General features: G+C 33.8%; 1 protein-coding gene across 1 annotated transcript in view; it reads right to left on the reverse strand.

Moving 5' to 3' along the window:
- Positions 1–207: 207 nt before the first annotated feature.
- The window catches only part of RGS12 (regulator of G protein signaling 12), a 74,957-nt gene continuing 60,261 nt past the window's right edge, over positions 208–14,903 (reverse strand). Inside the window, exons 9-17 of the mRNA XM_035547465.2 lie at positions 13,744–13,897; positions 12,440–12,516; positions 11,483–11,683; positions 10,174–10,247; positions 8,130–8,256; positions 7,087–7,183; positions 5,626–5,705; positions 4,964–5,117; positions 208–2,295 (exon numbers count right to left, since the gene is read on the reverse strand). Of these exons, the coding sequence (XP_035403358.1) occupies positions 1,661–2,295; positions 4,964–5,117; positions 5,626–5,705; positions 7,087–7,183; positions 8,130–8,256; positions 10,174–10,247; positions 11,483–11,683; positions 12,440–12,516; positions 13,744–13,897 (1,599 nt within the window). The 3' untranslated portion in view covers positions 208–1,660. The remainder of the gene's footprint in view (positions 2,296–4,963; positions 5,118–5,625; positions 5,706–7,086; positions 7,184–8,129; positions 8,257–10,173; positions 10,248–11,482; positions 11,684–12,439; positions 12,517–13,743; positions 13,898–14,903) is intronic.

Raw genomic sequence — 14,903 nt, forward strand, 5'->3', positions numbered from 1 at the left:
CATGGTAATTGCTAGTTCATATCAATTAAACTGTTTTTTATTAGAAGACAATTTCAATCGTAATTCTTAATCCCAGGACTAAGGGAACTGCTTTTCAATAACAAAGAAAATCAAAGCTTAAAACCAGTTTGCATAACTAGGTCTAGAATTTATTACTCCTGAGAGAACAAAGATACAAAATACATGTGAAAACTACACAAAGATTTCTACAAAGTAAAAAGTAGAAAGTGGGAAAAGGGAAAGCTACAGTTCAGTGGTTACACAGAAATGTATGGCATGCATTAAAATACTGTAAATTCATGAAGTTTTCTTTTTTTAAGTGCAAATGGTTTTTGTTTTTTTTTAACAGTTCTCACTGAAAGCTATGCAAATTGATACCTACGTTGTACACTTGTCACATTATCAGAAAGACACCAACACATATCTATGCATATACACATCAATACGTCTGAAGTACATTTTGTGGTTTTGTATTTGTAGGCACTGGTTACAAGTCTGTTCAATACTCAGTTTCAGAAATTAAGTAGTAGCGCTTATAGAACATTTCTCAAATACTACTAAACAAAGGGATTTCTTTCTCAAATACCAAGAGAATGAAATAATTTGCATTGCCATTTATAAGCATCCAACAATCAAAGAAGTATTTACAAATCGTCAACCATACAGATAAAGAACAGTATCAAATACTCTGTGTAAAAAGATAAATAATTAAAATGTATATTCCCACATCACAAAGAAATGTGATCATACAAATTATGGCACCATATGTTTGTGAAACATCAAAAATAAATGTAGCACATAGATACCTCTTCTTATATTTTACATTAAAATGCACAGTACAATGACTGTAAAATGTCAATGTCACAATACCCATCATCTTCCAACTCTAGTTTCTGGTAATAGCAATTATTATTAGAGTCCGTGTTTATAAAGAAACGTCCTACTTTAGCCTTGGGCTAATATTGCTCTGTGATATTGCTAGACCATGAAACTCGCATCCTAAAAAAAGTTACATATTTTCTTTAAAATGATCTAATAGAAAGAGCTAATTCACATGTGGCTGTTGTGGGGTCAAGTGTGATAGATGCAGTCTATTTCTCTGGGTAGCAAACTATGGGTTAAAAAGCTTTTAAATTTTTATTTTTAGTCACAAATATCTATTAGAGTTTTGTTTTTTTTTAATTAAGGTTTATCCACTTTGAATTTTAATTATAAACAGTCCTGCAATTTTCAACACATAATTAGGGTTCCTGCTAAAGCATTTAAACTTCTATACCCTAATCATGCATCTCATTATGACAAATGGATCAGAAAATCTGGAATGCAGTGGTGTTATGCAACTCAAAATGCCAATATTCTGTTTTCTACTCCCAGACTAAAGAATGATATAATTATAGCATATGGATGTATTTTAAAGGTTTGTCTGCATGTGTCCAGTTTTGACCACATGCAAAATCCAAATAAATGCATGTTTTTAAAGGCAACCAGAAATATTACAGTTAGCACAGACTAAGGCAATGAAAATCTTTATTTTGTAAAAAATAATAATAATTAAAAAAAACCTTAAGGTGCAGAGAAAATTTTCTTGCTTGCTTTAATGGGTGCCAAATACTGATTAGCAGTGCCAAGGAAAAGTAGTTTTACATAAAAGGAAAGACTATTAAAATCTAGAAATACCTGAATTGGATCTTTGATATCCAGATTTTTCCTGATTACCTGCAAAAGGAGTTGGGGGTGGATAGTTGGCTTCTGTGAGTTTACTGATGTCTGACGGTGGTGTTGGTGGTGGCGGTGGTAGCAAAGTGCTGTTAGGGCTACTAATATCTCCTTCAGCCACAAGAGTCAAGTCTGCCACATTCTCATCATCTACCATCTGTATGCCTTCAGCTTGTAACTCTCTTGACTGCCTTTTCCATATTGTTGCACTGTTTTCGTGTGCATGTGGAATTGGAGACAACGTAGTATTAAAAGGAACACTGAAAGTCTTCTGACTGTGGAGTGCTGTCAAAGCAGATTTATGTTTATTTTCTGAGTAACCCATTTTCTTTACTGAATTTTCATTATAGTTTTGTATGGACTCCTGTTTTCCACTTGGTGATGTACATCCATCCTTGCCATCATTTTTTGAAACTCGCTTGTTGAGGCCTTTAGGACCTGCTGGCGTAGATGAGGACGGTTCTGGTCCAGTGGGTGGTAAACGAAGAAAATCAGGAAGAATAAGGTCTTCTTTCCTTAGCAGTCCACGTTGGTCATCTGCTCTGTTACTTTGAGCTTTGGATATGAGTTCAAAAAATTCTATTGGGGAAAAACCCAAAATTGACAAGTTTTTGTCAGAAAGTGCAATGCCATTAAAACGTAAATTTTCAGCATATTTATTTTCCATGAAGATCTTCAATTCTTTCAATGCTGCCTTGAAATAAGATCCCATGGTAATTAGGAACTTTTTCAATTGCAGCAATGTTCACTAGCATCACTATAATTAAGACCATCAGGATTGCTATTGTAAGAGTTTTGCAGTTTGGAACAGCTGCAATTCACTGAGCCTTGAACACATCTTCTATTTTTATTTCCTATTTTATGCATTTAATAAATCTGTACATATACAAGATTTTTTAATTCTTTATACAAAGCAAGGCTCTGGTCTTACTAACAATGGGTGCACAGTTTATATTCTAGATGGTTTTTACCCATCTTAACTCAAAAATAGCCATACCATTTGAAAATTCATAGATTCAAAATGTTGCAAACTTCCTTGTTAATATTGATTTCTTCTCAGTTTAGTAATATTTTATCACAGTTTAAATTCAATTCACGGTGTAGTTTTAATCCAGTATATTATCATCACAGGGCATGATCAGATGATGATTTAAGTAACCCCATTTTACTCTGAACTGCAATGAATCAGTAGCATATAGATAGTCGATAGCCATCAAAAGAGCCATGAGTAAGAGTGATGGGGAAGGTTTTTTTAATGGAGTTTTTAACACAATTAGAAGTGATTTTCTGATCACGTCCTCAATGATGTCCAATGGTTTAATATGCTTCTATATATAAATAATACCCAGAGTAAATCACCATTGTTCTAGAAAGCCTCAAAACTTGGCAACAAGAAACTTATCAGTCATAAGCCAAGAATTATACCACTCCTCAAAAAAGAAGCATTGCAACAATAGACAAACTCTTTGGTAGCAATCATAAAAATATAAAAATATGTAACTCTTAATATAGGGTCTCTTCATGTCCTAATTTTACAAGAAAAAAGCACTGAGACTATAGAATATTAAAGATGCTTAGAAACGCCATCTCCACCAGATGACTTAAAATCAATAGTTTCAACCCAGCTTATAAATACTGTTTGAAGCGAAAGCCATTACAAAAAAGCACAGAATGTTATTATCAGTGTTAACCTAGCATAATATAAAGTCATACACTTGCATTTGTATGACCTCATTTATAATCTTCTAATCATATTTGGCAGGCTTTGCAATGTATTTGTAAAAATGACTTCTTAAACATGCTTTGTCAAATGCCATATAATCTGAATGTAGCCAAGATGGAAGCTTCAAAATGCTTCTTATTGCCAAAGTTTTGCAAAATGGCGGTATGCATAATAAAACATGCAACATTTCTGAAATGTGTCATACAAAAACGTTCTTTTCTGAAATTTCAAACTTCATAGAACAGGGTTGTTTTTTTGTTGTTTTTTTTTTTCATTAAAAAAACAGTCTACAACACTCAGTAAGTATTTTCCAAACTTAGACAAATTTCACAAAATTCAAAATAAAATGTGAAAGCCTCGAATTCTGAAGTTTTCAAATTATGTTAATGTTTTACTCAGCCCTAGGAAGAAAAATGAAAATATTAAAATATGGAAAACAATTTAACAAAATAGTAAGCAACAGAATATAATTTAAAACGCACTAACATTTTGTAATAACACATCAACAAACATCTATTTTGCAATAAAAGTTTTAGTCACAGCATTTTTTTTCATTCCAGTCAGTGGACAATTATTCATAGACGAACATTCATGTGCTCTATAACTGTGCATAACCAGGCTTTGGATATGCATATTAGTTAATATCAGCAATAAATTTTAATCTGTGGGTATATTCTCTTTTTTTTTTTTTTTTTTTTGGTCTGGGGAAATTAATGCCCTAGGATAGGGTGGTGGTATATCAAGATTTCTAACTTCTACATCATTTTTATTCTTCTGTCTCCCAAAGACAACTTTCTACAAGAAAGTAAATTCTCTTATTTGTTCATTTTTGATACTATCATCAAAACTCTAAATATTTAACTGGAAGTAAAAATAGGACTCAGAATATACAAGATGACCAATAACCCCTTTCCTCGCTATTACTCGTAACCACCTTTTCAGAGCAGTTACTGATTGACAGCTTAGCTTTTACTCTTGCCCATCACATCTCCACATTCACCATCAGATTGTACTGCGTTGACCATCATAGGCTTTAGTAAAACATTTTCAAAAACTCTTACCTGAGTAAGTTGGTTACCTGAGTAAATTAGCTCTGCACAATTGTGCAGAACACCTTTCACTGAGTTACAAAATTTTATGTAAAAGTGGACAGAAAGATGAAATTTTACATGGCTTGTAAAGTTGCAAGGGGTATCAAACGGGATATTCAGCTGCAATTGAGTAACTAATTCCTTTTTATTTTACTTGGAATTAGGCACTTCTCACTTTTGAAAATCCCATTAGACACCTATGTTTATCTCTAGGTACTTCAAAATTATTGTATCTGGCTTTTACGTAGTCTTCAAATTTTACTTTCAGTTTCAAAAACTTTACAATTCAAAGAGAATCAAACAAAAATACAAGGATCATGACTGATTTTCACAATACACTATTAAATACATGATACCTTTTCCTACACAGATATACAATTCTAATTTTTCCAAGATTATTTGTTATTACATAAACTATATAAAGTTCACATACCCTCTGCTTCATCCAAATTTATTTTCTGACTTTTTTTTTTCCCAATCTTTGCAATAGAGTCTTCTCTTTTTGACAGTCGAACTTCCCTAGCATTTTTTCCATTTTCGCCTTTCATTTTGATAGAATTAGACTTTCCTAGAGTTCTTCCCTCTCCCTGCATTAGAAGGAAAGTTAAGGTACTACTTACATTTATACTATATCATTGTGTACATAATATAGTCTAAGTTATAAATAAAGTTATTTTGAAACGTTTCTCCAACACCACCACAACAAATGTTTTAGTTTAATATTGATTATTGCAAAAACATTTGCCATAATACTCCCCCAAAATGTATAAAGAATATTATATTGTTTACTCTCAGGAATTCACACTACAGAAAGGGTCTATGAATTTCAAAATAACTTATCAATTTTGAATATAGACAAGCCAATTAGATGCAAAAATAAATAAATAAATACATACATACATTGACAGAGCCTCACAAAGACAAGTTCTCACACATATATGCTGTTGACAGTGGAAAAATACTGAATGAATTACAGCTATAATCAATCTAGTTACATAATTTGGCAAAATTATGGCTGAATGCAGCTTTACGTATACAATTCCAGAAGAAAACAAAAGATGAACTAAGGGACAAAAATCATTGCAGAAGACTTACAGTAGTAGATACTTGATTTCTTGAAGTAGTCACAGTTACACTCTGTTTTACTGATGCACCTTTTTGTTTATCTGTAAACACTGAACATAAACATTCCTTCTTTAGTTACAAATTTATAGTTTCCAAAGAAGTAACGTCTAAGTGACTATGATGCACAAAACAGATTTTTTTGCTGTAAAAGGTGTACTTGGAAAATAGAGTGATCACAGTTGATAATGCTGACACCTTTGAGTCAAAACCTACCATAACTTCCCTCCACCTCTAAATTTTTTGTAACACTAACAATATTTTTGAAGTTTAAAGATTCTGAAGTTTCATTTAAGTTCTCCTATTCTTCTGTTAATTTAGATCAAATCAAATCTCAATGTACTGTTCAGTTTGTATTTCCCAAAGTTAGAAAACTCAATTTAAACAACTAAAGAAAATCCAACAGAAGAGACCGTTGAAAGGTCAAGTTGAATTTTCTCCAATCTGTTTCATGCATCAATTGTTTTCTAGACATTGCCATATCCTCCTTGTCTATTTGTACGTTAACTAAACAGCTCCTTCAAATTGCCTTTGGCTACATACAACACATATACAAACCTAAGGCTGAGTCTCAAGCAGATAATCATAATCCTTTTTTTACTGGGAAATGTCACAGAATCAGCTTAGTACTGGAAAGATCCTCTATGATTTAGGCTTTTATAATAACTGGAAGCACATTGGATTACAATTGTATTCATAATACCTAAACTAGTTATCTTTGAGAGTATTTAGATTGATATCTTTTTTTTCAAAATGACAACTGATGTTGTTTCCTAGAAAAATGACAAATCTGCTTCTCTTCAATAAATACCTTCAAATTTGTTCTCCTAGTTCTTCCTTGAAGATCTCTGCTCTACATCAATTCAATTTAACCACGTGTAACCTTATTGTTAAAGCTAGATGTTGTGTATCTGTAATATCTTCCAGTGAAGCTGAACCTTCTGTGCATGGAAATCACAAATTATATCATTTTTAGTATTATCTCTAGAAATTGTAGTTTTAAACTGGAGAGGTAAGCTCTGCTACTTTCTTATGTTACAGATGGGGTTATCATAACAGTATATACAGCTGCTACACAAACTGCATCTGTTTTACGCATACAGAGTGCTTCTTTTTAATTAATTGCCAAATTTATAGGAGTTATTTTGCATTTTTTTCTCATTATTATCATTAGGCAGTATGTCCTTAAATGTGTGTGTAGTACAAAGAGTGCAAGTAATACTGTGTATTCAAATATTACTTGTGCAAAATTTCTTACAACAGTAAAGAACGTGATATCAACGCACGAATTTAAACTTCAATCTTTAGAAAATTCACTCCTTTTTACTTAAAAATAATATATGCTATATGTGACATATCAACAGAAGAAACTAACCAGTCACGGTTTATGAAACTGACTTTACATCATAAATAAAAGCTTTCATACCACCTTACCTCTACTCTTTGTTGGCTCTTTTTCATCTAGAACAACCCGCTGACCATCCAGATTAGATATAGGGACACCAAGATCAAGTGGTTCCTGCTCACCATTCTAAAGTCGGATCACAGTTTGTATATAATAGAGAAAAAGCTGTTTTCAGAACAAATTTACAGTCTGACTTTAAAAAGAAAAAAAAAACGAGCAAAGTATTTTTATGTTTCAGTATAGCCTCAATAAATCCTTCTTCTGCCTTCCTGAAAATGTTTATTCCATTAGTGTTAAATTACTTTGATTACAATAAGTTTAGCCCATTTGTATGAGGGGAATGGTATCTGAAGAGAAGAAGATTCAAGGAGACAAAAGTCATCCAATTTGCAAGCACACACAAATAGTCTAGGACTATTACTGTATGTGCTTAGAAAATCACATTTCTCAGAGGCAATTTGAGATTATTTTCTATTCTACATTGGGCATATTTTGTTAATTTTGTAATTCCATTACATGAAATTATCTTAATAGCAATGTATTTTTCAGGTATTTGGAAAACATGGTGTGGCTCAGCCAATACATTCTAGAAATGCTACATATTTAACTTTCCATTCCTTGACGTTTCATCATAATAGAATAGAGGAAATGCTAGGTGAGTGTTTAGTCGTGGACAAGTTGAGTTAGTCTGCTTCCACAGAAATATTCTCTGTAAGGATTTGAGGCAACTTTCATGGTTCCCAGGATAACGGGATGACAGCTTTACCTAATCTCACTCAACTTTCCCCCAGCTTACAAACGGAAGAGTCAGGCTCTGGAAGAAACTATGTTCAGGCTCCGTTATTTTAGATGTTAGATTTATTCTGATTGAGAATATATAACATAGATGCATACTGAAGCTTTCAGGTAGTTACTATTAAGCACAATGTTTATGACTACTATTCATTTTCATCTCAACACGTGGTTATAAATACAGATTTTAATGCCTACTTGTAAGGATAGGAAAAATTTCAGAAACACTTTTCTCCAGACAGAAAATAATACAGCTTGAATTACATCAAAAGATACTTACTAGTCTTGCCACAAGATCATTAAGATTTAATCCATATTTTGCAACCACAGGCCTTAAGACCTCTGTTACTGGTTTGGTGGGTTTAGCCTTCAAACCAACTGATCGATTGATTGGAACAAGATCCAGCCTGAAACATACCAATTGTCACAGTAAGTATGAACTATTCTAATAAAACATAAAAAATAATATAAATTCCAACTTACAGCACAGTTACACTAGTTTAAAAACAGTGACCCTGCATATAGTGAAACTTCACTAGCACAAATCTGTCCTTACCTGAAGGGATAAAGCATATTTAATACAAATAAAATGCCCACTGTTTCACGTGCCAGAGCTCAGTGAAGGCATTGTGATGGCATGGTGATCCTCAGACCAATTAAATGCATTATATGGAACTTTTCTTTTTCCCACTGTGATTGATCTGACCATTCTGGTCCAATAGTGCTTCCAAAATTACTCAATACCTGTGTTGTAGCCTTGGATGCAAGAAATACATTTCTTCCCATTGTCACAATAGAGACTCACGATGTACTACTATTCAACTACTTTGAGATGGACATGGACCAGCTTTTTTTTTTTTTTTTTTTTTTTTTTTTTTTAAATGTGGGAGCAAATACAGTGGAATTCCAGAAGATGTTAATTTCTGGTTGGATGACACCATATCATAAAAACTTGCTGTAAAAGGAACCCATATGCAAAAGATCTGTCCTGTATGCTTGTTCAAAATTGCTCCAGCTTGAGCAGTTAAGCCTGAGATCATAAATATATATAGTTGTCCCTAACCTGGAATACTGGCATTTAAAGTCCACTTGAATCTATGACAACAATCAAGAAAACTTCATTTTTCAGTGTTTGAAATTCACCAGGTGCTGCTCTAGTCAGTTCAAAACGTTCCTGTAGCTCCATATTTCTCCTATTGATCCTTGCACTGGTTGCCCTGATCTGAATTACCTTTTAGAGGCACCCTATCTCACTGTCACCTGAAGAGGAAGCATTTAGATAGTTCTAAATCTAAGGGAGATCAGTTTAAACACAGGCAGACCACCTAACAGGCACACGTGTGTGCTCAGAGATTGCCCATGCTAAAGACATCTCTCCTGTGTAAGTTTTATTGCAATCTGAAGTAAAAATGGACTTACACTTCATCCTGGTTTCAGCCAGGATAGAGGTAGTTTTCCTCCTAGTAGCTGGTATGGTGCTGTGTTTTGGATTTAGGATGAGAATAATGTTGATAACACACTGATGTTTTAGTTGTTGCAGAGCGGTGCTTATTACTAAGCCAAGAATTTTTCAGCTTCTCACACCACCTCGCCAGAGAAGAGGCTGAGGGTACACGAGGAGCTGAGAGGGGACAGAACCGGGACAGCTGATCCAAACTGGCCAAATGGATATGCCACACCATATGGCATCATGCTGAGCAATTAATATGGGGTGGCTGGACTGAGGGGGGGATGAAGTGGGGGGGGTGAACAACGCTGCTCAGGGATGGGATGGGCATCAGTCCATCAGGTGGTGAGCAAATGCATTGTGCATCACTTGTTTTGTACACTTTATTATTATTACTATTATAATTATTATTATTTTATTTCTTTTCTATCCTAATAAACTATCTTTATCTCAACCCACAAGCTTTTACTTTTTTTCTGATTATCTCCCCCATCCCACAGGGGGGAGGGTGAGCAAACGGCTGTGTGGCGGTTACCTGCTGGCCGGGTTAAACCACAACACACTGAGAGTAAACTGCAAGACATGGCTATCAGTCATTTTCAGTCACAAATGTTGGGTCACCTTCCTTATTCAGATGAGACTATTTGCTTGATACTACTGCCTATTTCTTCTAGTGTGTCTGTACAATGGATTCTGGATTATAATCCAAAATACTGCCTTGTGTGGCTAACTATTATTTTTTTAAATCAGACTCAAAGCAATTCTTTTAGGCATTAACTGCTGTTTCACTGCACAGGCAACTAACAATTTACTTTAGTGCATTTACAAAAAGTTGGGATGGAAAATGCCAGAAAAAGATAGCATTTTTGATTCTTACCGAAATAAAGTGCGTTTTTCTAAACGTAGGTCCCGAGACTCCAGGATGCTACTGTCTTGGTGCAATACAAGCGGCTAAAGAGCACATCAGGAACAAAAGGAGAGAGAATAAATAAATTTTAAAATATGTAATAAAGAACAGCTATGAGATTTTAAAAAAGCGCTGTTCAGATAACTAAGAAAATTGCTAGTATAGGTTGTATACATTCTAATGGATATTAATTTACAGTAAGCAAATAGATTGAGGTCTATCTTTCTTTGTCTAGTTGCAGGACAATGACCAAACTTCAACTTCTACTGCAGTAATCAGGTATTCAGGAAATCGGTGTTTTAAAACAATCTTAGATCCTCCAGCTTAAACTATTACATAGAATGAATGACACGTGAAAAAAACATGGAAAATTAGCAGTCATTGAAAGATTTAAAAGAACAGGCACATAACTATGTACATGCATTAATATTTGCTATCATAATCATCTAGATTGATCATAATGACAAATTCAAAAAAATTAAATGTTTCACATCCACAGCTGCTCTTTGAACTGCAGACACATCTGTTGGAGTAAGTGCTATCATCCCCCACCAAGGTAAGCTGCTGCCTTGGAAATTTTCCTCAATATTAAAATATGTACCTTAATTCTAGCATGAATTTGTCTTGTTTCGGCTTTGAACAACTGAATGTCGTTATGTTTTTTTGTTTATTTTAATGAAGAACCATCTACAATCACATATGTTTTCTATGTGGATACTTCTACACCCTAACCCTTTTTCCCAGGACAAACTAAATGGACCAGATACCTAAATTAACCTATTATTGTAAGGAAATTAGAATCACAGAACTGTAGAATCATTTAGGTTGGAAAAGACCTTAAAGATCATCAAGTCCAACCATTAACCTACGCTGCCAAGCCTACCACTAGACCATGTCCCGAAACACCACATCTAAATGTCTTTTAAATACCTCCAGAGACGGTGACTAAACCACTTCTCTGGAGTGGTTCCCACTTCCACTGTTTCACAACCCTTTCAGTGAAGAAATTTTTCCTAATAACCAACCAAAACCTCCCCGGCTCAACTGGAGGCCATTTCTTCATGTTCTAAATTCTTGTCATAAACTTTGATTCTAGTTTCACTAAAATTGTTCTTTAACTAACTAGAATTGCCAATGTAGAGCTATCGGTAGAACCAGGAGATATATGTTACTATTGGGAACAGAATTTCTTATTAGTAAAATGACTATGAAAACTCTAAAAAAAAAAAAAAAATGGAAGGAAGGAAAAGGAAAAAGAAAGCACGAGAATATGCACTACCTTATCGCCTCCAACTAAAAAAAGGTCCACTGCAGCTATGTTAATGCCATGTTTCTCACAGAGCCCAGATAGCACCTCTTTGATAGAGAATCCAGATTTAACAGCCATTTTGCTGGAAGAACCATCTGGAAGGTTTACACAGCAGTATTTGGGGGATTTCTCTTTATCTGGTACAAATGCAGGTAATCTAGAGGTTTCAGACTTGACAAGAAAAAGAAAGAAAAGTCAATGCCCAATGGGAAAATACCACATTCTTTCATTTCAACGTAGGTAAAATTAATTCAAAATAGTAAAATAAATTATGTTCTATTATTAATTTTGCATTTGATTAATTTCAGACTGTGAACACAGAACACGATGGTTAGAAATCACAGCATCTTCGCTGATTATTTCCCCACATATGAGCACAAAATCGTGAGGTTTGTAATTCCCTACCTCTCTTCTCTCTAATTTTAGGAGAAAAATTAAGTCATGATGACAAGAAGAACAATTCACAACTTTAAAAGAAACAGGGAGGAATTCTGGTACCACAGAAATCAGCCTAACACGAATATGGGTCAAGCAAAGGGAAAGCTTTAATGTGTAGCTCTTCAGAAAAAGATCTCAAATGTCTGGTAGATGGAAAAAACTGTTTATAAAGAGCTACAGTAGCTCCCCTTGAAAGGTAAACTTTTATTCTAGAAGTTTACTGGTGTCTGAAGTTCAGACAGAGAAAACAGGATACAAAGGATATCTTTCTGATAAAAGGACAAAATTAGACACATTTTATGAACACAATCTCTATTACAGTTCTAGCATTCTAAAATTGCTTAATACTACATCTTGTCCTCTAAATGTGTCACTTTAAGATGCTTTCCAATAGCATTACTTTAAACAAATTACTTCAGACTTCTTAAAAAAATAATAATTCACTGTTTTCACTGCTTCCCCACTTCATTATTAAGAGCAAACCATTACCAAGTCAAGACTAGCAGTTGATGACATGGAGCCTTGTGATTCCCGCCTGTATGATAACCCATTGGACTGAATAGAATCTGTTTATGGAAAGAATAAATGATCAGTAATATGTTTTTTTTTATATATATAATTTCTTATAATACAGAAAGTTATTGCAAAACATTAGCTCCTCTGGTTAGAGAAATCATTTTTTCATTAAAGGAAAACTCCAAATACTCATCCTGTGAACCGAAGCACAAAAAATTGAAACAATATTTGGTCAAGTTATGCAACTCTTGAACAACCCAACTTGTTTTTATGATATTTTTATATATATAAAATCCTGAAGTATTTTTTTAAATTTAAAAATTAGTTTACCTCTTCAGATATTGTAAGGGGAGATAAATATTTTCTTTAAGAGCAAGTATGGTGTTAGAAAACTGAGATTTCATACAATCACTAGTCACTTTCAGAAACTTAGGTCTATAATCCTTATGTCTCTTATACTCGCATATATAAGAACACAAACTATTAATTTGATCAAAGATATCTTATGGGAGTGTGGCTTTACTAGAAAATAGACAAGAAGAAAACACAATAATCACACAGTCTAAATTTGGTGCTTTGATGAAATTTCTCTATTATTTTAACTCAATAGAATGAGTTAATCCAACACTTTCATCTCTTCCTCTAGAGACCGTGTACTGGTGCATTCATAGGAAAGTCTTCCTTAAACTCTTGAAAACAGTTAAGCAACAAAGCAGCAGATTACAAGGGCTTTCACAACTCTGACTCTTCTTCCTTCGTTTTAATCAGGAAAGGACTAAACAGGAAAAGTCCTTTCCTGAATAATAGGAAAGGGAAATAGTGAGTGTGTTCAAAAGTGAATGTACCTGTGTGGTATTAATAAAAGAAAGATTGGTAGGACCATGTTGATGGAGGGTTTTTTAAATAGCTGTAGCTACAACATTATTTGCATGTACAGCTCCTGAACTTCTCTGTAAAGGGCTGAAATTATCTTACTATAAATATAGCAGTGTTCTGCTTTAAAAAGCAATTGCCAGCACAAAGAAACACGGAGTGTACTGTAAAGCAGGAAAAAGAAGTCTCTTGGAAGTCCATACAATGAAGTTTAAACATTTTCATACTTCTATTTTTACACCTGTTTCAATACAGCTCCCAGTGACACTATGGCCTTCTGATCTGACAGTTTCTTTTCCCTCTGTCACACCTAGAGATGTACTTAGAAGCAAACTCAATATGATGTGATTAGTCACATCTACCAATGAAACAAGTGGGCAACAATGTGGGATGTGAACACTCACCATGTTGATAATCACCATTTTCCTTTCTCTTCTGTGATTTTCCCAAACTCTTACTTCTTGACCATGAGAAAAACGTCCCCCTTTTTTTCTTCTCAGTGTCCTCCTCTCCTGACTCTTCATTTAAGGATCTTCCTGACTTTGATTTACCACTTAACTATCACCAAAACACAATTAAATCATTGGTTGGAACACACTTGTAAGCATATTACCTATAAAACAAACCTCACACACTTCTTCCTAAATGAATGTGATGGTCAGGTTAGTTGTCATCTTTACCCTATCAATAACTATATAGCCAGCACCCCTCCCAGAAGGAAAAAAAAAAAAAAAAAAAAAAAAAGACAACCGTGGAAACCAAAAGAAATATGTGATGAAGATGTTCTACTAGGTAGGGACTATAATACAGTAGCTGAAAACAAGCCACATAGAGCTCCTGTAAACATGAAAGAGCTCTTCACAGCTTACCAGTTACTGTGGAAAAGCCTTTCGTCTTAATTTTACAACACAGAATTTCCATTTAGATATTTCAGGTATTTTTTCTAGGCTGGGCGTGAACGTGAACTGCATTTGAGACAATGGCAATGTACTGTTTCACACTTATAAAGTATTTATTAATGCTGAAGAATACAAACTTTAGGAATGCATGCTAATAAACTAAACTTGCTTTTAACATGCTATTCTTGTTAGATTATTAGACTATTCTTTAAAATGCTACTTTTAAAGGTTCCTAGTCATAAAAATACATGAAAGCAGATGGGCTAATGCATAGTGATTGACATGACAAATGCAAAGTTATAATTTACCCGTGCAGTTATGTAATACCATGGTGGTATTATCCAGATGAAGAATAAACTTTCAATAATGTTAGGAGATCAGTAAGACTACAGGTCTATTTTTTAAGGAACTGTACCTGCTTTACACAGAATGATCTTAGTTTAGTATGGCATAAGACATTTAAAGAGTATCCTCTTCAAAACTGAGTTAGATTGGGTCAAGATTCGTCAAATAATTTCTGATAAAAATCGCAGCTCTCAGCAAAGGTTAAAATACTACATCTCAAACCCAATATTCAATCAAAATAAAATTCTGAACTGATGCATGAAAATAATCCCCAGTTTTTATTTTTACACATATTTAAATTATAATATAGATTTAAAATT

This window comes from Cygnus atratus, chromosome 4, assembly GCF_013377495.2.
Source record: "Cygnus atratus isolate AKBS03 ecotype Queensland, Australia chromosome 4, CAtr_DNAZoo_HiC_assembly, whole genome shotgun sequence".
Classification (NCBI taxonomy): Eukaryota; Metazoa; Chordata; class Aves; order Anseriformes; family Anatidae; genus Cygnus; species Cygnus atratus.